The sequence below is a fragment of the Ovis canadensis genome, chromosome 1 (assembly GCF_042477335.2).
Source record: "Ovis canadensis isolate MfBH-ARS-UI-01 breed Bighorn chromosome 1, ARS-UI_OviCan_v2, whole genome shotgun sequence".
NCBI lineage: Eukaryota > Metazoa > Chordata > Mammalia > Artiodactyla > Bovidae > Ovis > Ovis canadensis.
In genome coordinates this window covers 104,531,284-104,555,620 of record NC_091245.1, presented here as the reverse complement: position 1 = coordinate 104,555,620, position 24,337 = coordinate 104,531,284, and the positions used below count along the sequence as shown (strand labels likewise).

General features: G+C 46.4%; 2 protein-coding genes and 1 pseudogene across 4 annotated transcripts; all 3 read left to right on the top strand.

Moving 5' to 3' along the window:
- Positions 1 to 1,136: 1,136 nt before the first annotated feature.
- Positions 1,137 to 2,186, top strand: S100A8 (S100 calcium binding protein A8). Its single transcript, XM_069574657.1, has 3 exons — positions 1,137 to 1,239; positions 1,676 to 1,838; positions 1,989 to 2,186. Exons 2-3 carry the CDS (start codon positions 1,698 to 1,700, stop codon positions 2,115 to 2,117), a joined length of 270 nt encoding a protein of 89 aa, XP_069430758.1. The 5' UTR covers positions 1,137 to 1,239; positions 1,676 to 1,697; the 3' UTR covers positions 2,118 to 2,186.
- A 1,783-nt stretch (positions 2,187 to 3,969) lies between these two features.
- On the top strand, positions 3,970 to 23,266 carry LOC138432906 (protein S100-A12-like). 3 transcript variants are annotated; one of them, XM_069574626.1, is made up of 5 exons: positions 11,215 to 11,302; positions 11,566 to 11,744; positions 21,780 to 21,877; positions 22,411 to 22,567; positions 23,026 to 23,266. In XM_069574626.1, exons 4-5 carry the CDS (start codon positions 22,430 to 22,432, stop codon positions 23,164 to 23,166), a joined length of 279 nt encoding a protein of 92 aa, XP_069430727.1. In that variant the 5' UTR covers positions 11,215 to 11,302; positions 11,566 to 11,744; positions 21,780 to 21,877; positions 22,411 to 22,429; the 3' UTR covers positions 23,167 to 23,266. The 3 variants fall into 3 exon arrangements, with proteins under 3 accessions (XP_069430746.1, XP_069430727.1, XP_069430737.1); XM_069574636.1 differs by having other exon boundaries at positions 11,231 to 11,302; positions 21,694 to 21,877; XM_069574645.1 differs by lacking the exons at positions 11,215 to 11,302; positions 11,566 to 11,744 and adding an exon at positions 3,970 to 4,170.
- On the top strand, positions 4,335 to 7,343 carry LOC138432902 (programmed cell death protein 10 pseudogene; annotated as a pseudogene).
- Positions 23,267 to 24,337: the final 1,071 nt, after the last annotated feature.

Genomic DNA, 24,337 nt, shown 5'->3' with positions numbered 1-24,337 from the left:
TATTGGTTCAATGTATGAAGGATGGAGAGATGGGAGGGGCTTTCTCAGCAGAGTCCTGTTCTTGTCAGATCATGCCCTGGAGCCTGGTGCTCTGGGATCCTGTCTGCGCTCTGACTCATCTGCACTGGGAAACTGTGTGAACCGCTTCACCTTTCTAGGTCTTGGCTTCCGTGTGTATAGACTGAGGGGGCTCTGTGCCCCGACTTTCTGATAGACATGTTCTGTGGGTCTGAATAGGTTACACGAATGTCAAGTGCTCTGTACAAGGAAATGATCACAAATCTTCAGCACTGGGACCCAGGCTGAGGGGAAGGACTCGCTCCTCCTGAAATCCAGGGGGAATTGCCCACCTCCTCTTCTCCTCCTAGGGTTGAAGCATTTCTGCCTTCTCCAAAAGTGCCCTCCTTCCCCACCCCCACAGAGTTCTTTTCCTCTATAACCCAGACTCACAGGCACATAATCATCCCAGAGAGGATGGAAGGGTCGCTGCTGTTTATGCAGCGCCTCAGTGCCTCATGCTCGTAGGGGGACTCCAAGCCAGCGTCCATCTCCTGGGACACAGTGCTGCCCCACCCGAGCCTCACAGAACAGAGGTGTTGTGAATGTGTGGGGACAGCAGCAGAGAAACCGACTTAACCCTTAGCAGCCCACATCCCTACTGAGTCCAGCCACACACATAACAACAATGATGGAAATACTCCACCTTCCATTCCTAAAAATCCAGCAACTAGGACAAGTGTTCTTAACCTTTTAGAGGCCTTTGGACCCTTTTGACAATGTGATGAATGCTATGGAGGAATGAGCTTATTTGAATGCCCTCAAAATGAGGCATTCAACTTCAGTTCTATTTCTGAGATGCACAGAGAAGCCATGCAAATAACCACAGCAACAGTGAGAAGGACTTGGGAGAGAGCTTCCATGGTTGGCCATGCCAGGGGAAGCTAGCAGCTCACAGGCAGAATCTTTACCATATCTTCCTGGTTTCTCCTCCCGGGCATCACTGCCTGGCACTTGCCTTCCTCCTCTACCTTTCTTGTGCTGCCCCTCAGGACTTCTCATTCTGCACCGTGATTGCCCCATTCTCCTTGTTGGGAAACTGGAGGCTGTAGCAACACTGGAAGGGAGTAGCTGCCTCTGAGTGGCCCGAGGCCCTGGCAGCTGGCCAATCCTGGTTGCTATAAAAGGGAGCCGACACTGAGCCCTGCATGTCCTTTGGCAACTCTGTTTTGGGGAGACCTGGTAAGTGGAACTGTAGTCTGTCCCACACTGCAGGCTTCCCCTGGGGTGGGCTGAGGAGTGCAGCAGTCTTCTCCGAGGAGGGGAGAGAAAGCTCGCTGGTATCTGGACAGGGTCCAGAGGAACATGAGCCTGGGGTTGAAGAAGGGGCGGAGGGCTCTGGGACTTTTGCGTGAGGGCACGTTTGGGAGCTTTCTGGGCAGAGGATGAGGACATGGGGAGAGCTGGCAGGCGCTGTGTGTGCTTGGGTGCCCTGCTCCCTCCCACACCCTCATCTACATCGTCCCACCCCTTCCCCTTGTAGCCATAGCCTTCTGCTGCCTTTAGTTACTTGGATGGTGTCATCCAAGACAAAGCCGTCCCCTGGGGTAGGAGCTTCCTGAGTGTCCCCATAGGCACCTTCCCCACTTTGGGCTTGCCCCGGGCATCTGTCTTCCAGGTGGGGCAAATCCTTGGACAACATGCTGACGGATCTGGAGAGTGCCATTAACTCCCTGATTGACGTCTACCACAACTACTCCCTGCTGAAAGGGAATTACCACGCTGTCTATAGGGATGACTTGAAGAGACTGTTAGAGACAGAGTGTCCTAAGTTTTTGAAGGTGAGAAGGGCCTGGGTGTGGTTGGGGTTCTTGGCCTGGCTCTGATGAAGCCCTGGGTCGCTGATCTCCTGCGTTGCTCCGTACAGACAGCCATGCCTCAGCTCCCCTGAGATCTTTACCCTCTGACTTCTCTCTCTCCAATCTTCACAGAAAAAGGATGCGGACACTTGGTTCAAAGAGTTGGACATCAATCAGGATGGTGGAATTAACTTCGAGGAGTTCCTCGTGCTGGTGATAAAGGTGGGCCTGGCAGCCCATGAAGACATTCACAAAGAATAGCAGAGCTATCGGGCCTGGGGCTACGTCCCTGGACTCCTCCCGCAGAGTAATAAACTAGTTCATACCTCAGGTCTCTCCTGATTGCTTGCTTTCCGTTTGTGGAATGAGGCTCCTGTGGGGGTGGAGGGAGAGTTGGAAAACCCAAAGGAAGAGAAACAAACCAGTGTTGCCCCCACCACCCATCCGTCAGCAGCCCTCTGTGCTTACCACCGCTCTGCTCTCCTCCCCATGTTCTTCCCAAGCGATTCCTGAGCGTTCCAGTCCCACAGTCCCGAGTCCTGAGTTCCAGGATTGAAGGATTCTAGAAAGTCCAAGATGCTATAGCTGTAGTATAAGTGATACGGGTAATATACGATATGGGTGATTTGAGAACAGGGTGACATAAAGAAAACTCAGAGTATTCTCTAAATTTTGATTTCCAGCAAAATGTCTTAGATGTAACTTTTAGGAAGTTAGGGAGATAACTATGTAGAAGTGTGTGTGTGTATGAGAGAGAGAGAGAGTGATTCTATGCTGTGGTGTGACTTTAGGTGGATGCTACATTAAGTAACACTAATAAGCCCCCTGGCCTCCGTGCTTGTGATTTCTTCTAAAGAGGTTTAGGAAGCTTTCCTTCTCTCTCCATTTCCAACCTCTTAACTTTATTCAGTAATAAAGGGAGGACTTCCCTGGTGGCCCAGTGGTTAAGAAATTGCCTTCCAATGCAGGAGACACGGATTTGATTCCTGGTCCAGGAAGATAACACACGCTGCAGGGCAGCTAAGCCCACGCACCACAACTACGGAGCCCATGCTTTCTAGGGCCCCCAAGCCCCAGCTAGCGAGAAGCCCTGGCACTCCAACTGAGGCTCAACACAGTGAAATAAATAAATAGATACTAAACAACAAAGGAAAGGGAAGATAGGCTAATACATTAATAAAACTCAATGTGACGAATAGGGTATTCAATTGTTTCCCTGTGAGGTAAATGCTTCGATAATCAGTGACTTATCTAAAATACTCTCCCCGTCATTACTCTGGGTTTCCAAGGGTCTGGTGAAACAGGGGGGCCAGAAAATGAACCGGCATCTCTCACCAGAACCCACCTAGCAAGCTGAGTTTCCACGCTGCGTCTTTGGGACATTTACTCATCACTGTCCTCACTTAGCAGGAGGGGTGGTGATGTTAGTTATGGAGAAGGGGGTTGGGAGCTGTCACTAGAGTCTCTACACCAGGGATTTTGACTTGGTCTATCTTGCCTGGAAAATCCCATGGACAGAGGAGCCTGGTAGGCTACAGTCCATGGGATTGCAAAGAGTCGGACACGACTGAGCTACTTTACTTTGCTATGGTACATCCTGGGGCTTCCTAGGTGGCGCTATGGGTAAAGAACCTGCCTGTTAACGCAGGACACATAAGAAACGTGGTCGGGAAGATCCCCTGGGGGAGAGTATGGCAACCCACTTCAGAATTCTTGCCTGGAGGATCCCCATGGACAGAAGAGCCTGGAGGGCTACAGTCCATAGAGTCACAAAGAATCAGATACAACTGAAATGACTGAGCAAGCTCGCATGCATGGTACATCTCTGGAACAGAACTGAAGTTGAGTACACCATTCTGATTGTATGTGTATATGCTCATTCCTCTGAGTCTTTCATCACTAAAAAAGGATGCAGACACCCCTCAAGTATTAAGAACATTTGTTCTGGCTTCTGGAGTTTTAGTAATGAAAGATAGAGTGTGTATTTCCATTATTGTTGTTTTGTTTGTGGCTAGACTTGGTGGGGTGGATAGGGGGTGGGGAACATGTGCTGCTAAGGGCTAAATTAGTTTCTCTGCGGCTGCCCCACCCCTTCACAACTCTTCTGCTCTGTGAAGCTGGGCTGGGGGCACTGTGTCCCAGGAGATGGATGCTGGCTTGGGGTCCCTCTGTGTGCATCAGGCACTGAACCACTGCATAAACAGCAGGGAGCCTTCTGGAATGATTGTGTGCCTCTAACCCTCTCTGGGATGATTGCATGCCTCTAACTCTAGGAGCCTGGGCTGTAGAGGCACCCAACTCTGTGACGGTGGAGGTAAGGGAAGGAGGGGACCCTTGGTGAAGGCGGAAGTGCTTCAACCCCAGGAGGAGAAAAGGAGTTGGCCAATTCCCCTCACCCCCCACCCCCCAGCCCCGGATTCCAGGAGGAGCAAGTTTCTCCCTCACCCAACAAAATGCCACTCAGATGAACTGGGTCCCAGTGTGGAAGATTACTCACCCCAGATCACTGGGCTTTTCCTTTGTGGTAGTGTTTACTCATACAGAAATGCAAATGAATAGGGAAAGATTATAGCTTAAACCCTTACTCACAGAGCAAGGCTTTCATTACCAGCTAGTATTATTATCAGCTAATGTATTAGTGAAAATGGTTGGCAGCCAGCAGAGAACTGAGGCTGGGACATAGAATGGGATGGGGGATCTAGTCACTAAATATGGAGGTGGGCTCCCTCTGGGCAGAAGTGGGAAGGCTGGGGACAAAAGTTCTTCCTTCTCAGTTTTCCTGGAGGATCTCTTTATTCCCCAAAGCCAAGTGGGTGCGTGCTCAGTCGGTCAGCCGTGTCTGACTCTCACCTAACTCAGGAGTGTGAACACACTCTCTACATCGAGGAGGCTCTCATTGCAGATTTGAGAGGCACCTTTAAACGTGAGCAGCTGGTCCAAATGTGGCCCAGGCCAAAAAGAGATGGGAAACGTCGTCATGGTTCACCAAGAAGCATTTCAGGCCTCACTCAATATTTAGGGAACATAATGGGTGAATGGATAAAAGGAGAGGGCAGCCTCCTTCTGCCTCAGTTATCCACATTGGTGGTGGTGGTGTGTAAATGCGTGTATGTGTGTGTGTATGTGTGTATTTGTGTGGATATTTGTATGTGTCTGAGTGGGGGTGACGGGCGACATATCCCAGTGTCTTTCACTCTCCTTGAAAATGCGTGTCAGACTTGTTGCTAATGGATTCTTTTGGGTGGGGTGATGGTGGGGGCTTTACCATTGTTAACTGTGTTCTGCTGGTTGAAAGTCCAATGAGTCCACTTTCTCTGAGTCCTCTCAGAGGACCCTGGGAAGGCAGCCCAGAATGCCCTCTGGAGTTTCACCATAAGTGATGGGCCAGTGATTGTGAAGAACTGCATTGACCCTGAGATGTCAAACGGTTGATACCCAAGCTCATGGTTGAATGTGGGAGGTAGACCAGCTGGCCACCTGAAGAATGAGCTGGAGATGAGTGAAGCCATCGTTGGAAGGTCTGTGGAGGAGGCAGGCTTGCAGATTGTAATGTGCAAACAAGGCTGTGCCCATTACAGGACCTACTGGGCAGAGTCAGGCAGGGCTTGTAGCCCAGAGCAAGGTGTTTCGGGCTCCTGTTGCCGCAGCAACAAAAGAAGAACAAGGTGGTGGAAAGTTGAGAAATAGCTGGTTTAGTAGGAAGCCTCATGTCATTTTGAACCCACAAAGGAGAACTTGGCTCACCGATTGAGGCAGATCCGGCCTTAAAGGATGACCTGTCTGAAACCCCACTTCTCCACCCAGGTTCCCCACCCAAGACCCAAGACTCCTGACTTCAGCCAAGTGCCTTGCAGTTGTGACAGAATTATTAAAGAGCACAGGGAGTATCTGGAATTGGGCAATTGGCGTCTAGGAGCTGAGCACACAGCTTATTCCAGCGGAGAAGACTTCCTTGTACATCCTACTTGGGAGCCACAGTGATTCTGGTTGGGTCCAGATATCAGCCTAGATTCTGGCCTCCTGACCTAGGGAATTCAGCCTAAATTCAGATGGGCTGAGAAGGGGGAAAAAGTGTTATTTGCTCAGTTGTGTCGCCTCTCTGTGACCCCATGGACTTTAGCCCACCAGGCTTCTCTGTCCATGGAATTCTCCAGGCAAGAATACTGGAGTGGGTAGCCATTCCCTTCTCTAGGGGATCTTCCCAACCCAGGGACAGAACCCTCATCTCCTGCATTGGCAGGTGGATTCTTTACCATTGAGCCACAGGGGAAGTCCAGAAGGGGAGGGAAGGGGCTATCCTTCTGGAAGGCATGTGAAAGGGAAAAAAAATTCATCTCAAACCTGGAGAAAGACAAAATGGTGATTGCTTAAATCTTTGATCTCAGGCTAGAGTTTGCCTGAGTAGAAGCAGATCTCTGCTGCTCGTTAACCTTCCATCATCTGGCACTTTGGGAAGTGTAACATGGTCAGCACAGTATGTTTGGTTAACAGATCACAATGGATAAAGAAGTAGGCAGTTGGGAAGTGAAGTCAGTACCTCAGTAACCGAAGAGAACTGTAGAAGGAAGAGTCAAAATGTTGACAGAGATCTACGGATTCAGTTCCAGTTTCATGATGTGGTCCCTCTAAGGAGGTCAGTATATGTTTTGTGCTTTATTCTTTTATCACAAAAAAGAGAAGAAAGACTGCAGTGAATGAAGATTCCTCTGCATTTTAGCACTGCTTTTTCTACTGTAGTTGGCTTTTGAATGAGGATGACAATGGAAGAGATGAAGAATGAAGCTGAGACCACTTCTATGGTTTCTATGCCCCTCTATGCAGTCATGTATCCTGTGTTTAATGAGCTAGAACGAGTAAATCTGTCTGCAGCTCAGACACTGAGAGCAGCTTTCATTAAGGCTGAAAAAGAAAATCCAGGACTCACGCAAGACATAATTATGAAAATTTTAGAGAAAAAAAGTGTAGAAGTCAACTTCACAGAATCCCTTCTTCGAATGGCAGCTGATGATGTAGAAGAGTATATGATTGAACGACCGGAGCCAGAATTCCAGGACCTAAATGAAAAGGCACGAGCACTTAAACAAATTCTCAGTAAGATCCCAGATGAGATCAACAACAGAGTGAGGTTTCTGCAGACAATCAAGGATATAGCTAGTGCAATAAAAGAACTTCTTGATACAGTAAACAATGTCTTCAAGAAATATCAATACCAGAACCGCAGGGCACTCGAACACCAAAAGAAAGAATTCGTAAAGTACTCTAAAAGTTTCAGTGATACTCTGAAAACCTATTTTAAGGATGGCAAGGCAATAAATGTGTTCATAAGTGCCAACCGACTAATTCATCAAACCAACTTGATACTTCAGACCTTCAAAACTGTGGCCTGAGAGTTGTATATGTTAAGAGATGTACTTCTCAGTGGCAGTATTGGACTGCCTTTATCTGTAAATTTTAAAGTTTGACTGTATAAATTATCAGTCCCTCCTGAAGGGATCTAATAATCCAGGATGTTGAATGGGATTATTGCCATCTTACACCATATTTTTGTAAAATGTAGCTTAATCATAATCTCACACTGAAGATTTTGCATCACTTTTGCTATTATCATTCTTTTAAGAATTATAAGCCAAAAGAATTAAAAAAAAAAAAAAAAGAAGTAGGCAGTTTACATCTGCCTGGTGGGGTAATAGGATTCTATAGGTTGGCAGAGTTAGTTGTTAAACCTTTGTGTATTTCCACATGAGACATAATCCCTAGCCAACTTTGAGGCCATGGACAGTTGAACTGAAAAAGGCAGCATATAGGCTCTCTGTGTGTGTGTGCTTAGTCGCTCAGTCGTGTCCGAGTCTTCGCGACTCCATGGACTGCAGCCCACCAGGCCCGTCTCTTCATGGGATTCTCCAGGCAAGAATACTGGAGTGGGTTGCCATGCCCTCCTGCAGGGGATCTTCCTGACCCAGGGATCGAACCTGTGTCTCTTACATCTCCTGCATTGGCAGGTGGGTTCTTTAACACTCACACCACCTGGGAAGCCCCATGTAAACTATCTACATTTGTTCAGATAATATTATGCAGAAGAGAAAAACTCAAATATATACATGACACTGAAACAAAATAGTCATTAGAAGCAATTACTTATCTTAAATTGAGTGACAATTCAGTATTATTCCAGTGTTTAGCTTTGGAAACAGAACTGTTATAGATACAGTCATCATAAAAATAAAATCAAGACATTCACATTTGAGGTTGCTGCTTTAATTTTTATTTCCCTATTAAAAGTTGAGTCATATTTAAGAATCTTAGTCACTCCTTTCCCGAATGTCTTTATATATTCTCAAATATTCTTTAAACCAGCTTTTAAAAATCTTCTTTGCTGATTCTCTCATTAATGAATTAAAGCAAGAATTTTGACACAGGCTCACTATATTTGTTGATTAATTTTGCTTTTAAGCACTAGACTTTGTGATAGCTTATTTCTTTTGTTTCTTATAACACCCCTATAAGACTGATAATTGCTATTTCCATTTTGCACATAAGGAGGTTCAGAGAAGTTAAGAAACTCAACAAAATTTATTCATCTGGCAAGTGGCAAAGCCAGGATTACATCTGCGGTTGTCTCCAGGCAGGAAACCCTGGTTCTGACACGAAAGTGCTTTTCTTCTAGCTGATTTCCAACCTGTGTTTGCAGAGGGCCTACCATTCCTCCTCCGGCCTTCTTGGTCTCTTGGTCCTTGTCCCCTGCAGCTACCAGAACGAACTTTCTTGGACTTCTTTCTCCTGTCTCCAGGTCCTCACCCTCACTTGGGCCTGAATTACTGTGGTTATTTTTTTTTCCTGGTATGAGCAATCCTCCAGACAATGACTGTAGAAGTGGGGATTAGCATTTTGAGTTCCATAAGCTCTTAGGGACTGTCCCTCTATTTGGGTTGGGGAGTCTTCCTTCCAGTTTTAGGAGTGGTGTAAATTTCCATGTGAATAATTCGCTTGTTTGCAAAATCATGGTCTGAACTGGCTGCTTAGGTCAGGGCATAGACCTTCAGCAACTCTTTCAAATGATTTGTAACCATTGCTCTGTCACCGGGCAGACGTTTCTTCTTCCTCCTGAAGGGACCTCATTAGCAGCAGAAAGCATAGATCTATATCCTGCATCCAGAGTCATAGAGTCTTCATCAGCCTAGCCCAGCAAGGGCTCCAATCAGTTCAGCTTGCTCAGCATCTTGTTTTATTACGGTACATTTCCCTTCTCTGCTTTCTGGAGCAAAATACCAAACACAAATAAAATGGTCTGGATTTCTTTCCTGCTTTGGTCCCAGAACTCTCTGCTATAATGTAATTCATTAAGACCCCATCCTAAATGTCATACTTAATGGAAAAACATTAGACATTTATCTTTTTTTTGAAGTATAGTTAATTTACAATGGTGTGTTAGTTTCAGGTGTATAGCACAATGATTCAGTTATACATACATATATATTATTTTTCAGATTCCTTCCCCCCCTTGGGTATGACAAAATATTGAGCATAGTTCCTGTGTGCTACACAGTTAAGTCCTCATCGGTCATCTACTCCATATATAGTTGTGTGTATATGTTAATCCCAAACTTCCAGTTTATCCCTCCCCTCTACTTCCCCTTTGGTAGCTGTGAGTTTGTCTTCTATGTCTGTGGGTCTATTTCTGTTTCATAAATAAATATATTAGTATCAGTTTTTAAAGAGTCCACAGATAAGTAATATCGTATAATATTTGTCTTCCTCTGTCTGATATATTTCAGTTAGTACGATAATCTCTAGATCCCTCCAAGTTGATGCAAATGGTACCATTTCATTCTTTTTCATGGCCAAGTAATATTCCATCATATATACATGCCACGTCTTCCATATCCATTCACCTTTTGATGGACATTTAAATTGTTTCCACAGACATTACTCTTTAATAACAGGAAAAACGCAAGGATGCTTCCATTACCACTTCTATCTAACATTAGTATTGTGGGGCCCTAGCCAATGCTATAAGACAAGAAAAGCTAAATGAGAGGTAATGGGGGATCTGGAGACACTGAGCTTGTGGAGCAAACCAGTACCCCACAGGGCACGCTTGTCTCTGCATTTCATTACCTCCCCTGTTTCTCCTTCTGAATACCTGCTACTCTTGCATATTTTTTCAGGAATGTGTCCAGCCAAGCTGGACTTAGTTCTTCTCTTGAGGCTATTAATGTCATTTCTGGAAAACACACTGATTAGCTGGTGTTTCTTAGTTTTCTCTGCAGGCTGAAGGGCTTTTTCTGCAGCCTGCATCTGGAACACTCAGGCTTGGAACAGAGTAGAGGGTGCTATACTCTGGGACTCCAGAGGTCATCAGATATTAATACTGAGTCCCCTCATCTAGGAAAAGGTTCAGAAATTTAGAAATTTGCAGTCTGAGGTAAGGACCTCAGAAATCATTTCTGATGCACTCCCCTCTTCAGTTACCTATTCTGGGTCTCACAGAGAATTACCTTTTCAATAATTAAAAAAAATGCTTTATCTGCTTTCTTTTTACTCCACAAATATTCTGCCAACTATTCCATGATGTTGAAGGGTTTGGAGATATCCTGTACAAATCCTTCAAACTCAGCCAATTCCAGCACAGACAGTTAACAGTCAACATCACATCTGCCCCATAAACCAGATTTCTGACACAATTCCAGCTACTGTTTCAAAAAGCAAATGGCTCCAATTCCAGGAAAATCAATTGATCCACAAGGCAGGTGGGGATCTTCCAAGGAACTTCCAAATGCAATAAGTATGATTTAATAATTTATAACTACATGTTTTTCTTTTCCCAGTTAACTGCTCAAGTTTCCACATCTCCTACTAAGAGGGTGTCGAGTGTCTCCTTGAGCCTGGTGCTCACTCAGACCAGTGGGGAGTCTGAGGATAATTTCTGTTCTCATGAACAGCAGTAGTCTCTTGTATTTGCTTCTATTTGTTATAAAAGCTATTGTTGAAGGCCAGTCTGCACAATTCTGTGGATGATGCATTTCTAGCAAGCTGCTGGGAAGCCCTCTATAAAGGCCAGGCAATGCGACCTCTATAGAGGACACTGTCACCCAAAGCACATGGGAAAGTTGGGTTTGGGAGAGTTTCCATCAATTTTATTGTTCTTGTGTTTCCTTGTCACTGGCATGATCTCCCCTTTTGCTCACTATATTAATTTGGTTTCAGGAAAGTTTTCCTGCCTATGGATCTGACTGGGGCCAAATGTCTCTCTTGCCTCATATCTCCAGGAGATTTCTCTTCCCCAATTGGGCCAGTAGTGATGTTGACTAACTGCCTACTGGGGTGGGGGTGGGGGAGGGTCGGGGGGATGGGGAGTGTCAGAGGGCAGATATCTCAGTGCCATTGCCCCATGGAGCAAAGCAGAACTGCTTCAAGACAGGTCTCTGTTTTCCCTATTCTGAAAACAGGTAAACAGCTCCTGATTCAGGCTTTAATCCGTCTGTGTTTGGGCACTTGTGGCTGATCCATCACTCATGCAGTCCTCACCTGCAGGGTTGTGGACTTCTCCAGTTCTGGGGCTCTCCAGGCTGGGAAGGGGTGGCCCTTGCTCCCTCTCGCTTCCTCTCTTGTTCTCTGATGGAGGATGCAGCTGGAGGAAGCAGAGACCTCTGCTGAATTTCTTTTGGATGTCTGCCTTTCTCTGACCTGAGTTTTTATTGTCTTCCTCTAGTGTTTCTGCACTGGAGTAGGAAAAGGCCCTGGTGATTACTGAGCTGAATCCTGCAGGGCTGAAAGCTTCTCAAGAGGCCTCATCTCCCGTGTATGTCAGCCTCAGCTTCTGAGACACTATAGACAGATTCACCATATGGGATCAGGTCACCAGAAAACAGCCACCTTGTCCACAGATAGGTGAGACGATGGCCATTTTCATTTTTTCAAGGTTTTTAGAAGTTGTCTCAGAAAAAGCTCCTTCTCAGGCCTACTTTCAGAGCTTTGGAATTTCCCATTGACTGATGCCCTGAGTGGAATTCAAAGTCCCAGAGAGGTGCCTTGGCCTGTATGGGGCCCTTAGCTGCTTTCTCCAATGAGATGTGTCTGTCTCTCTTTTCCCTCCTGCCATGGATCAGAGGCTCCTGCCTGCTCCCCCACCCACCCCACCTCTAGAACTAGCCTCAGGGACACCAGTCAGTCTGGAGGGCCTCAGCCCAGAGACTTTTGTGACAGGTGTCCCCCCTTTCCCCTGACTCGAACAGGTCGAGCCTGCCTGGTGCATCCTTGGGCCCTGATGCCTCCTCCAGCAGTTTCTGGAGCACAGAGTCTAGCAACAACAGTCACCTTCTCAGGTTTCTGGGAAATCCCACTGGGGCCATGCAACTCTTCGCAGCTCCAAGTACACCTTTTGTGGCCTCTGCTTCTCCAGCACAGTTACGGATGCTTTTTCTACATGAAGCCCATATGGTTCTTGCAGAGCCTCTTGACCTCCTTCATCTCTCTCTCTCTCTCTCTTTTTTTTTTTTTCTCTTACAATTTTCAGCCAGGTTTCCAGTCCTGTCTGGAATGCATGCTCCCCTGAGGCTGTAATGTCAGCTTTCATCAACCACACTCCCTCTTCACAACGAACTGGCTCCACGAATCACTCTAGGTTGGGTTAGAGCCTCAGGGTAGCCTCATTCCCAGAACCCACTGATTCAAGCAGTGTGGGCCTGCCCCCTTCTAGGAAGAGGCTCAGAGTCTTAAGAAATTCAGTCTGAGGTAGAGAAGCTAACAAATCATTCTCCCCCACCCCCTACCCAGCATAAAATGTAGTATTTGCTCTATGTAAAATGACTGATTTTGGATTTCCCTGGTATCCAGTGGTTAAGAATTTCCCTTCCAATGTGGAGGACATGGGTTTGATCCCTGGTCTTGGAAAATTCCGCATGCTGCTGGGCAGCTAAGGCCATGTGCCACAGCTAAGCTGAGCCCAGGCTCTGAGAGCCCACATTCTGCAACAAGAGAAGGCATGACCACAAGCTGCAGCTGGAGAGCGACCCCTGCTTGCCACAGCCTAGAGAAAGCCCTTGTGTAGCAACAAAGATCCAGGGCAGCCAAAATAATAAATGAAATTTTTAAAAAATTACTGATTTTTTTGGTAGTAGCAAATCACTTTTATTTTCATTAAAAGGCATTTTATTTTATTAAATTGAAGGAAAGTTGATTCACAATGCTGTATCAGTTTCTATTGTACAGCTAAGTGATTCGGCCATACACACGCCCATATATTCTCTTTCCCCTTATCATGATTTTTTTCTCAGGATATTGAATACAGTTCCCTGTGCTACACAGTAGGGCCTTGTTGTTGTTGTCACAAATTTGCCTCTGCGAATCCCAAACTCTCAGTCCACGCTTCCCCTGCCCCTCCCGCTTGGCAACCACAAGTCTATTCCTACCTCTGTGAGTCTGTTTCTGTTCCATAGGTAGGCTCATTTGGGTCATAGTTTAAATTCCACATGTCAGTGAGATAGTATGGTATTTGTCTCTCTTTTTCTGACTTCCTTCACTTAATATGAAAATCTCTAGTTCCATCCATGTTGCTGCAAATGACATTATTTCATTCATTTTTATGGTTGAGAAGCATTCCATTGTATGTACACACCACATCTTGTTTATCCACTCATCTGTCCATGGACATGTCTTGGCTGGTAACAAGCATTCTTAAAACATACTTGGCTACTCTGCTAGTGTGTCTGGCCACTCTCAGAGAATTATGTTTTTCAGCAAACAAAAAAGTTATTTAGTTTCTTCCTTCTCTGCTTTCTGGAATACTTTACCAATCACTTGGTTTCTGTCCAGGGTCCTAAAGGCTTCCTAGAGATTCACAGGTATTTGCTGCTTTATTTTGCCTTATAATGAACTTAAAAGCTATGTATAGTCTTTTGCATGTCTCAAAATGATATGGAATGCAGTAGTAAGCGGGGGAACAAAAACAAAAAAGAAACACTCTTCTGGAGTTCTTCAAGCAGTCTCACCACTTTGAGCTGTGTCCTCCTAGGCAGCAGTGACTACTGCTGTTCAGTGGTTAAAAGTGACAGTCCTGTGAGATGAACAAGACCTAGAGATCTGCTGTACAACACAGTCAGTTCAGATCCGTCACTCAGTCATGTCCGACTCTCTGCGACTCCATGGACTGCAGCACGCCAGGCCTCCCTGTCCATCACCAACTCCCAGAGTTCACTCAAACTCATGCCCATTGAGTCAGTGATGCCATCCAACGAACTCATCCTCTGTTGTCCCCTTCTCCTCCTGCCTTCAATCTCTCCCAGCATCAGGGTCTTTTCCAATGAGTCAGTTCTTCGCATCAGGTGGCCAAAATACTGGAGTTTCAGCTTCAGTGTCTATATAGTGCCTACGGTTACAGATACGGCATCATGCACTGAATCACAAGCTGGAATCAAGCAAGATTCCTGGGAGAAATATCAACAACCTCAGATATGCAGATGATAGCACTCTAAAGGCAGAAAGTAGAAAGTAAAGAGGAACTAAAGAGCCTCTTAATGAGGATGAAAGAGGAGAGTAAAAAGCTGGCTTGAAACTCAACATTCAAAAAACTAAGAATATGGCATTTGGTCCCATTAATTCATGGCAAATAGAAAGGGGAAAGCAGTAGTGGCAGATTTTATTTTCTTGGGCTCCAAAATTATTGTGGACAGTGACTGCAGCCATGAAATTAAAAGACACTTGCTCCTTACAGCAAGGCGATGGCACCCCACTCCAGTACTCTTGCCTGGAAAATCCCATGGACGGAGGAGTCTGGTAGGCTGCAGTCCATGGGTCGCTAACAGTCGGACACGACTGAGCGACTTCACTTGCTCCTTAGAAGGAAAGCTACGACAAACCTAGACAGCATATTAAAAAGCAGAGACATCACTTTGGTGATATAGTCAAAGGTCCATGTAGTCAAAGCTATGGTTTTTCCAGTTGTCATGTATGGATGTGAGAGTTGGACCATAAAGAAGGCTAAACACTGGAAAATTTATGCTTTCGAACTGTGGTGATGGAGAAGACTCTTGAGAGTCCCTTGGACTCTAAGGAGATAAAATCAGTCAATTCTAAAGGAAATCAACCCTGAATATTCATTGGAAGTACTGATACTGAAACTCCAATACTTTGGCCACCAGATGTGAAGAGCTGACTCATTGAAAAAGACCCTGATGGTAGGAAGGATAAAAGGAGAAGAGGGCAGCAGAGGATGAGATGCTTAGATAGCATCACCAACCCAATGGACGCGAATCTGAGCAAACTCCAGGAGATAGTGAAGGACAGGGAAGCCTAGCGTGCTGCAGTTCATGGGGTCACAAAGAGTTGGACATGACTTAGTGACTGAATAACAACATCATGTGCACTTAAATGTTTGTTAAGATGGTAATCTCACCCTAAGTGTTCTTACCACAAATGTCAAAAACAAAGCCAAAGGCACTCAAGGAAGTTTTCAGGGGTAATGGATGTGCTTATGACCTCGATTGTGGTGATGGCATGGTGGTATGGTATTGTGGTGTGGTGAGGTGGTATCACCAGTGTTTGAAAAGGTCTAAATTCATTAAGTTTTACACATTAAATATGTGCAATTTTTGTACATCAGTTATGCCTCAATAAAACTGTTTGAAAAATAGAGTTAATTTCACCTGAAAAAGTAAAAAGAAAGGGAGCAGTGACCTTGGACAGGCTCTGCCACACCCAATTTCCTAACATAATCACAGCCTTGTACCAACATCGGTTGTCTAATTCAGAAGGGGTAAGGTAGCCCATGACACTGAGTAATCTGGATGGGATTTCAAAATAGAATTGTGACATGGTTTGTTCAGTTCAGGATGAACACAGCACTACGAGTCTCTTATTTTATCTCCGTTTCATGCTCCTACCCATCTAGTTTCTCCCCCTCCTGCAGCCTCCCCATTCCCGAAATGCCCAAACACCCCGGTGGCTTTCTTACTTCATTAGTAGGATCTGTTCTGCCTCCACAAGCCAAGGAGATAGGGAGTTGTCCCCCCGAAGCAATTGCTTCTTGTGCTTGTAAAGTGTAGCCACTGAAACCTCCTGGTCTGGGCAGTTTTAGGGACAAATTGCTAGCCCACTACTGCAGAGATGTGCTAGAGGGGTGGTCTGGGTCCTCATTTAGGCAGTACCTGTTGCTATGGTAACCATGTTAACACAAAGCATGTAGTAGAGTCTAGAGTACTGAATGGAGATCACCAGGCTAGATTTCAAAAGATTTTATTTCAGAGGCCTTGATAACTTCTTCCTACCTTGGGGCTTTGATCCTGGTCATCATAGCCCAACTTGAAAGCTTTTCTAACAGCCAAATTTGGGAATTGTGATGGGAAAGTGGGGGGAAGGCGTAGAGGGATTGGTGTCTCAGTTCCTGAAAACCCTTGGATCCCTTTTGACAAATGCTCCAGTGATTAGCTTTGCATCCTAGAAAAAACTGAGATTTTTGTTCACTTGCCAAAACTGAAGACAAGGCTGATAATTTATTTTGTTCAAACAGCAAGAAGCAATTGCTTCCTTCCCTGCCCTTTTTAGCTTCGTCACCACCTTATCAGAGAGCCTTTCCCATCCTAGAGCTCCCGAGACTGTTCAGTGAGGGCGGGCTCCTGTCTGTTCTGTTCGTGGCTGCTTCCCCCAGTGCCTGGCCAGCAGTGACCAGCAGATATGAAGGGCTAGGAGGTGTTTGCCAGGTGGAGGAACCCACGCTGCCCTTCTGCTCACCACTGCGCAGAGGTTAGAGTTGATCTGACCCTGCTTCCACATCTCCGGGAATGGAATCCCTTCAGACCCAGAACTTTCCATCCTTTAGAGCAGGAGTCCTCAACCTTTGGAACCTAATGCCTGATGGTCTGAGGTGGAGCTGATGTAATAATACTAGAAATAAAATGCACAATAAATGTAATGAGCTTCAATCATTCTGAAACCTTCCCCTACCCTGGTCCATGGAAAAATTGTCTTCTACAAAACCAAGCCCTGATGGCAGAAAGGTTGGGGACCGCTGCCTTAAAGCAATGTCATCCTCTTTCCCCCCCTCTCCTTGCTTACCTGGGAGTATGTTTCCCTCCCAGAGAAGCATCTTTTAGAGAGGGTGCCTCTGTAAGAGCAAGCACTCGTATTCATTGTCTCTAACCAGAGCTGAAGAGTCGGACACGACTGAGCGACTTCAGTTTCACTTTTCACTTTCATGCGTTGGAGAAGGAAATGGCAACCCACTCCAGTGTTCTTGCCTGGAGAATCCCAGGGACGGGGGAGCCTGGTGGGCTTCCGTCTATGGGGTCGCACAGAGTCGGACACGACTGACATGACTTAGCAGTAGCAGCAGCAACCAGAGCTGGGCTCTGGGATAACTTGGAGGGGGATCCCATCTTGGTGGGCTGCAACCTGCCCCTTCAGATCATGCTGCCTCACCTTCAGCTCTGTGTGTGCCCCTCCCCATGTCTTGAGTGTGACTAACAAAGTCATTTCAGTGGCTATGAGTACTTTGTGGGTAATTTTAGACTTGGATATAATTTCAGTTTGATGTAATTTACTTTGATAATTCCAAACTCACAGAGAAATGACAGGTGAAGTACAAGAAATTCCCATATACGCTTTACTCAGATTTATCAGCTTAATTCACTGTTTCTTTGCATTATGAGAATATACATCATCAAGGTGTTTACATGATCACATTCAGTTGAAGTCTCTTGAAGATCTGCCTTCTACTTTAGAGCACGTATTTATTTCTCATTGAGGTTAGAAGAGTTAGAATGAATTCATGTTTTTGTTAGTTACCGTTTTCTTTAATGTGCTGGCTTCCCACTGTTGCCATGGTATTTTGACTAACTCCATAGAGGGAGTTGTGCGGGTGAATCTCTATCAATTTGGCTCAGCATTTATTTGAAAAGGTTGTTTCTTGTTGTACAGTATCCTATTACTTTTTTTACATAGTGACTTTAGAGGCAGTAGTATTTTTTTATTAATAAACTATTTTTTGGGGAGGTTTTAGGTTTACAGCAAAATTGAGTAGAAAGTCCAGAGAGTTCTCATACACTCCTTAGCCCTCCCTCCCCCAGCTCCACGGTTACTGACATCTGGCAGAGGATGAGATGGTTGGATGGCATCACCGACTCAATGGACATGAGTTTGAGCAAACTCTGGGAGATAGTGAAGGACAGGGAAGCCTGGCGTGCTGCAATCCATGGGGTCACAAAGAGCTGGACACGACTGAGCAACTGAACATTTGCTACAGATGATGAGCCAACATTAATGCCTTGTTTTTGACCAAGGTCCATAATTCACATTACTGTTCCTTTTTCGTGTTGTACATTCTATGGGTTTCGACAAATGTATAACGACATGTACCCACCATTGCTGTATCGTCTATGTCAAACTGTCAACAGAAGAGTTGCCCCCCATCCTCTTCATCCTCCTTGGCTGCCATGAGCATCAGCCTTCCTACACAGTCCTGACTTGAGGAGGTCCTGTCGATGGGGAGGCAGGGCCAGCCCAAGGGACAGTCAGGAGGTCACCAGTCTCTGGAATACCCTTGGAAGCACCAAGGCCAGCGGCAGGAGGGAACACTGCCCAGGCTTGGCCTGGCCCCTGGGGGCCAATCCTCCCTTTTCAGCGGGGTCAGTGGGAGAAGGGAGGAAGGTAAGGCAAGTAGCATTACTCTGCATGCCAGGACCGTGCCACTCGCCTGCTGCATGGACTCCCTTGCCTTCTGAAAGGCGTTGCTGGTCAGGCACAGATGCAGGGGCTGGTGCTCAGAGGGGAAGCTGGGGTGTGGCCTCCCCTATCAGTGGCCGCTTGTCAGGACACAAGTGAGGAAGGCCTCTGTTCCAGGTCTCCCAGGGTCCAGTGGCGGGGTCCTGGAGGGCTGGCTCTGGACTCAGGTTCGTGGCCTGCTGGGTTAAATGACCCATATCTATGCTGGGAGGGTAAGGGTAAAAGAAAAACCAACTTAAAGAATGCTGTTTACTGTTTTCAAGCCTTATCTCACATATTTTATCAGCGAGCCTTATAACTACTCTGGGAACTAAAGGATGCTCGTGAGTTGACTGACATGCAAATGAAGAAGCAGGCCCGCGGAACTCAAGGGCTTGCCCAAGGGCACAGTGTGGCCCCTGGCACCCTTCTCACTGTGGCCTGCCAGGCAGTCCTGGTTCGCCCAAGGCCCCATTCCAGTGTGGAATCCAAGTCACTAGTATTGGCTGGATTAGTGCTCAGAAATCTCCCACCTCCATGTGCGGTAAACTGTGTGTGTTATGATTCAGGAAGGTGTCTGAACCCATTAGACTCCAAATTCCTGGAAGGCAACCATGGAATTCGTGCTGCTCTGTGGCCAAGTCTGGCACAGTGAGTTGAGGGGTGTGGAGGAGCGCAGAAGAAAGGATTTTTAAAAAGGCGAATTAAGAATTGGCTGTGTTAAAAAAAAAAAAATAGAAGAAAAAAACCAGTCTGATACAAGATGGCATCATTTACCAAAAATTAGTTTTTTTTTTCTATAAAAAGTATGAGCATGTATTATATTTACAAGAAAAAACAACCATTCTCATTTTAAGGAACAATTAGAAAATGGCAAAGGTTTTGAAAGCAAACAATCTTGAATTTGGCACTTAGAAAAGTTCCTTAACTCTCCAAACTCCTTTTCTTCATTTTCAAATGAGCAAACCATTAGCACTCACCCCACTGTTGGAGTGAAGAATGTTTGGAGAATTAGGTGAGGGTTTGTGTAAGGCGGTGCCTGGCCCACTTTTAAAAGGAGGGGATTTCCCTGGTGGTCCAGTGGTTAGGACTTGGTCTGTCATTGCTTCGGCCTGGATTCAACCCTTAGTCGGGAAACTAAGATCCCGGAAGCCGGGCAGCATGGCCAAAAAACAAAAACAAAGACTTCGGACTTTAAAACAAACAAACAGCTTTAGTTGTTTGTTAGACTTTAGTTCAGAAGTTTTTTTAGATGTATGGAAAAATTGAGAAAAATTGCAAAAATAATATAAAGAGCTCCCATAGTCCTTCACAGCCTCCCCTATTGTTAGCATTTTACATAGCGTGGTACATATGTTACAATTAATCAATCACTCTTGATGCTTTATTATCAACTGATTTCTAAGCTTTATATTCAGATTTCTTTAGTTTTTTTTTGTATAAGAAATGGTATTCTTTACTCATAAATAAAAATATATAATTACCAGAAATAGTTTACATAGCCAAAGTTCAGTTCAGTTCAGTTCAATTCAGTTGCTCAGTCGTGTCCGACTCTTTGCCACCCCATGAATCGCAGCACGCCAGGCCTCCCTGTCCATCACCATCTCCCGGAGTTCACTCAGACTCAACGTTCATCGAGTCAGAGATGCCATCCAGCCATCTCATCCTTTGTCGTCCCCTTCTCCTCCTTACCCTAATCCCTCCCAGCATCGGAGTCTTTTCCAATGAGTCAACTCTTCGCATGAGGTGGCCAAAGTACTGGAGTTTCAGCTTTAGCATCATTCCTTCCAAAGAAATCCCAGGGCTGATCTCCTTCAGGATGGACTGGTTGGATCTCCTTGCAGTCCAAGGGACTCTCAAGAGTCTTCTCCAACACCACAGTTCAAAAGCATCAATTCTTCAGCACTCAGCCTTCTTCACAGTCCAACTTTCACATCCATACATGACCATTGGAAAAACCATAGCCTTGACTAGACAGACCTTAGTTGGCAAAGTAATGTCTCTCCTTTTGAACATGCTATCTAGGTTGGTCATAACCTTTCTTCCAAGGAGCAAGCGTCTTTTAATTTCATGGCTGCAGTCACCATCTGCAGTGATTTTTGAGCCCCCTAAAATAAAATCTGACATTGTTTCCACTGTTTCCCCGTCTATTTCCCATGAAGTGATGGGAGCAGATGCCATGATCTTTGTTTTCTGAATGTTGAACTTTAAACCAACTTTTTCACTCTCCTCTTTCACTTCTATCAAGAGGCTTTTTAGTTCCTCTTCACTTTCTGCCATAAGTGTGGTGTCATCTGCATATCTGAGGTTATTGATATTTTTCCTGGTAATCTTGATTCCAGCTTGTGTTTCTTCCAGTCCAGCGTTTCTCATGATGTACTCTGCATATAAGTTAAATAAGCAGGGTGACAATATACAGCCTTGACGTACTCCTTTTTCTATTTGAAACCAGTCTGTTGTTCCATGTCCAGTTCTAACCAAAAGGGGGCATCAATCAAAACTGTCAAAAGCAGAGCAAACCAAACAGGACACAACATAAAGGAAACAACTCTGTACGTATTCTTCCAAATGCTGGGCCATTGGCAGCATTTGGGTTCCTGCTCTGCGGAAGCACGAGGGGGGCCGCCGACAGGTGAGGGGAGCGGAGCGTCCACGCCCGCGGTGCACACACAGGTGTGTGCCCTCCTGCTCGGGCGGCTGTTGCTCCCACAGCCCAACCTGCCTGACCCTTGAGCCAGCTTTCTGTAGTTTTAAACCAGTGTCCTTTTCCTGTTTCAGGGTTACACGTCCACTTTGATTGTTTTTTATTACCATGCTCATTTTTGTTGTACAGATACTTAGCAAACGCCTCTCCCCAGCCCTTCCCTTTCTGGGTAGGAGCCATGCAGGCATTGAAACTTGTTTTCTTAGCCTCTTAACAGGAAGCAGGGAACAGAGCTCAACCTGCAGGCTGGGTCCTGCCCCAGGGCTGAGAAACATGATGGGCATGTGTGTGTGTGTGTGTGTGTGTGTGTGTGTGTGTGTGTTGGGGGGAGGGGGTGTGGGGGAGTGTGGGTGTGGCAGGGATGGGCATTCTGTTTCAGGCTGAGTGGGGGGTGGCAGGTGGCCTGTGCCATGGGTGCAATCTGAGCTGCATGCATTGCAGTCAAAGCCACAGGTCTGAAGCTTCTCTTGAGCAAGAGTATCCACCAGCGCTCACCCCAAAATGAATCAGAGATGTTTCTTCACCAGAGGTCAAAGGTGCAGCCTGATTTATAAAAACCTCCCTAGCCCAGTGCTCCTCACCACTGCTGTGCACACTCCTGGCGTCTCACACTTCTGTGCAGAGGGTAAGTGTCCTTTCCTTGACTCAGCCCCGGGGGGGCCACTTGGCAGGAGGGTGGGAGCTACAGCTCCCTGCCATCTGAACCCCCTCTGGCTGACTGCACGTTGAGACTAAGGGTGCCAGCTCTTGCTCTGATAGGAAGACACAGTCTCAGGACTTGGGAATGGCCAAGGTGGGTGGGGTGGCCGGCATGTTTAAGGGCCCTAAAGTACCATCACTTGGGGAAAGGAAACAGCCTGGGCAACCACAGAACCCTTCCCAGGTGAGCCTGAGTGGCCAGTACTCTCTGAATTATACTCCCCAGGAGATGGGGGCACCTGGAACAGGTGGCAGTTAAAGCTAATTCTTTGATACTTTCGGTGGTATGCTATGTCCTTCTCCCCTATTCTATCCACAAATAAGAACACTCACCGTGGGTCAAACAGAGCAGCTGACCCGGGATAGTAGCCCTGGTCTAAACCATTAATGAGGAAGGAGGAGACAGTGGAAGCGCAGGGCTGGGGAGGCGCTGCCCTAGACCTCCCTTGTCTCCTGAAGGTGAACGTAGTTTGGCAGGATGACTAAGCTGGAAGATCACCTGGAGGGAATCATCAACATCTTCCACCAGTACTCCATCCGGCTGGGGCATTACGACACCCTCGTCAAGCGTGAGCTGAAGCAGCTGATCACAAAGGAACTTCCCAACTGCCTCAAAGTACGGGAGGCCCCTCTCTTGGCAGTTTCCCACCCCCTTGCTCTGAGGGCGGTGGTTGAAGGATGATGGCGGGGGCAAGGACTGGGGTGGGTTCACCCCAGTTTGCGTTCCCAAGGATGTTCCCCAGCCCCTCCCAGCTGCAGTACAGGGGCCCACCGCTCTCTCTGAATAGCTCTGTCCGTCACCTTAGGCTTCACGCCTTCCTCTCTCTGTAACGTGGAGAGAGGCAGGGTCGGGCGGGGTTGGATTACTGAGCAATACAACATCTTCTAGGTTAAGACTTGGTTCTAGGATGGTTCAAGACAGCTGCTTCTGTCTGCCTTCCATTTTCTCATATTGGATTCTCCCATGTAGTTTTGGCTCTTGAGTTACTGTTCCCGCCTGCCCTGGGCTGAGTTCTGAGGGATGCGAGGCCTGAAGAAAGGGGAACTCACTGCCTCTGCTTTCTCTTTTCCCAGAACACCAAAGATCAACCTAGCATTGATGAAATATTCCAAGATCTGGATACCGATAAAGATAAAGAGGTCAGCTTTGAGGAGTTCATAGTCCTGGTGTCCAGGGTGCTGAAGACAGCCCACGAAAATATCCACAAAGAGTAGGAAGCTCCTTCCAGCAATGTCCCCAAGAAGACTTTCCCTTCTCTTCCCTGAGGCTGCCTTACCTAAGGGAAGAGAGAATTAATAAACGTACTTTGGCGAAGTTCTTCGCAGAAGCTGTGTCTTTTTTTTCTTTTGCCAAACTCGATCCTTCCTCACCCCTGCTGTTCCGACAAGCCCCATTTAGACCTCTGAGACCCCCTTCTCTGTCTGCTCATTTGTTCACCGACAATTTATTAAATCTCTCTAATTTGTTCATTTATTCATTTATTTAACAAATATTTAGTGAGCATCTATAGTAGCCAGAGATCAAAGACATGGAGTCCTCATCCTTCTGGGGTTTTCATTCTAATAGGGAGGGAATTGAAAATGAACCAACCGGCAAGCGACTAAGTATTAGAGACCAATGCATCCTGTGATACACTGGTGGGTAATGAAAAGAGACATGTAGAAACCTAACGCAAAGGAATATAGGGTAGAGGGAAGGACAGGGTTTCTGGTTTAAAGATGTTGACCGAGGGATGCATCTGGGCAGAGATCTGAAAAGGATGGAGAGCAGCTTGCGGATGTCTGGGAGCAAGAGTGTAGAGAGAGGTCGAGGCCCTGAGACAGGCTTGAGCCTGACCTGCTCGATGGCCAGTATGATGGCGGGTGCAGAGCTGAGGTGGGGCTGGTGGGAGATGAGCACCTACAGGAAGCAGGTATAGGGAGCAGGGGCTTACAGTCTGCGTGGAGGACCTTGGACTTGGTGCCAAGCGTGCTAAGGAGTCACGGGGGTTTTGAGCAAGCGAGTGAGATGATTTCACTTATGCTTCCTGTATGGATCATGAAACTTGGGTCCGATTAGAAAAAGTGTGAGGAAAAGGGAGACAGGAGTGGGAGGCAAGCATGAGGTACGGGGGAGGGAAGACTTCTCAGGCCAGACTCTGCCCCCAATGCTGATCTAGGCCAGGTTCTTCGTGACATGTTCCCCTAGGACTGTGCTGCTTTCCTGCCGGGCTCTTCTCTCCTGCTAAGATTCTGTATCCCCTGGGGTGCTTATTTGTTTAACGTCTGTCTCCTGCATTGACGGGGGTGTGTGCAAGCAGGTGCAGCGTCTCTGTCATCAGCACTGTGCTTGGAATGCAGTGTTTATTTCGGAAATATCTCTTAAAGAAGTGAACATATGGGGGCT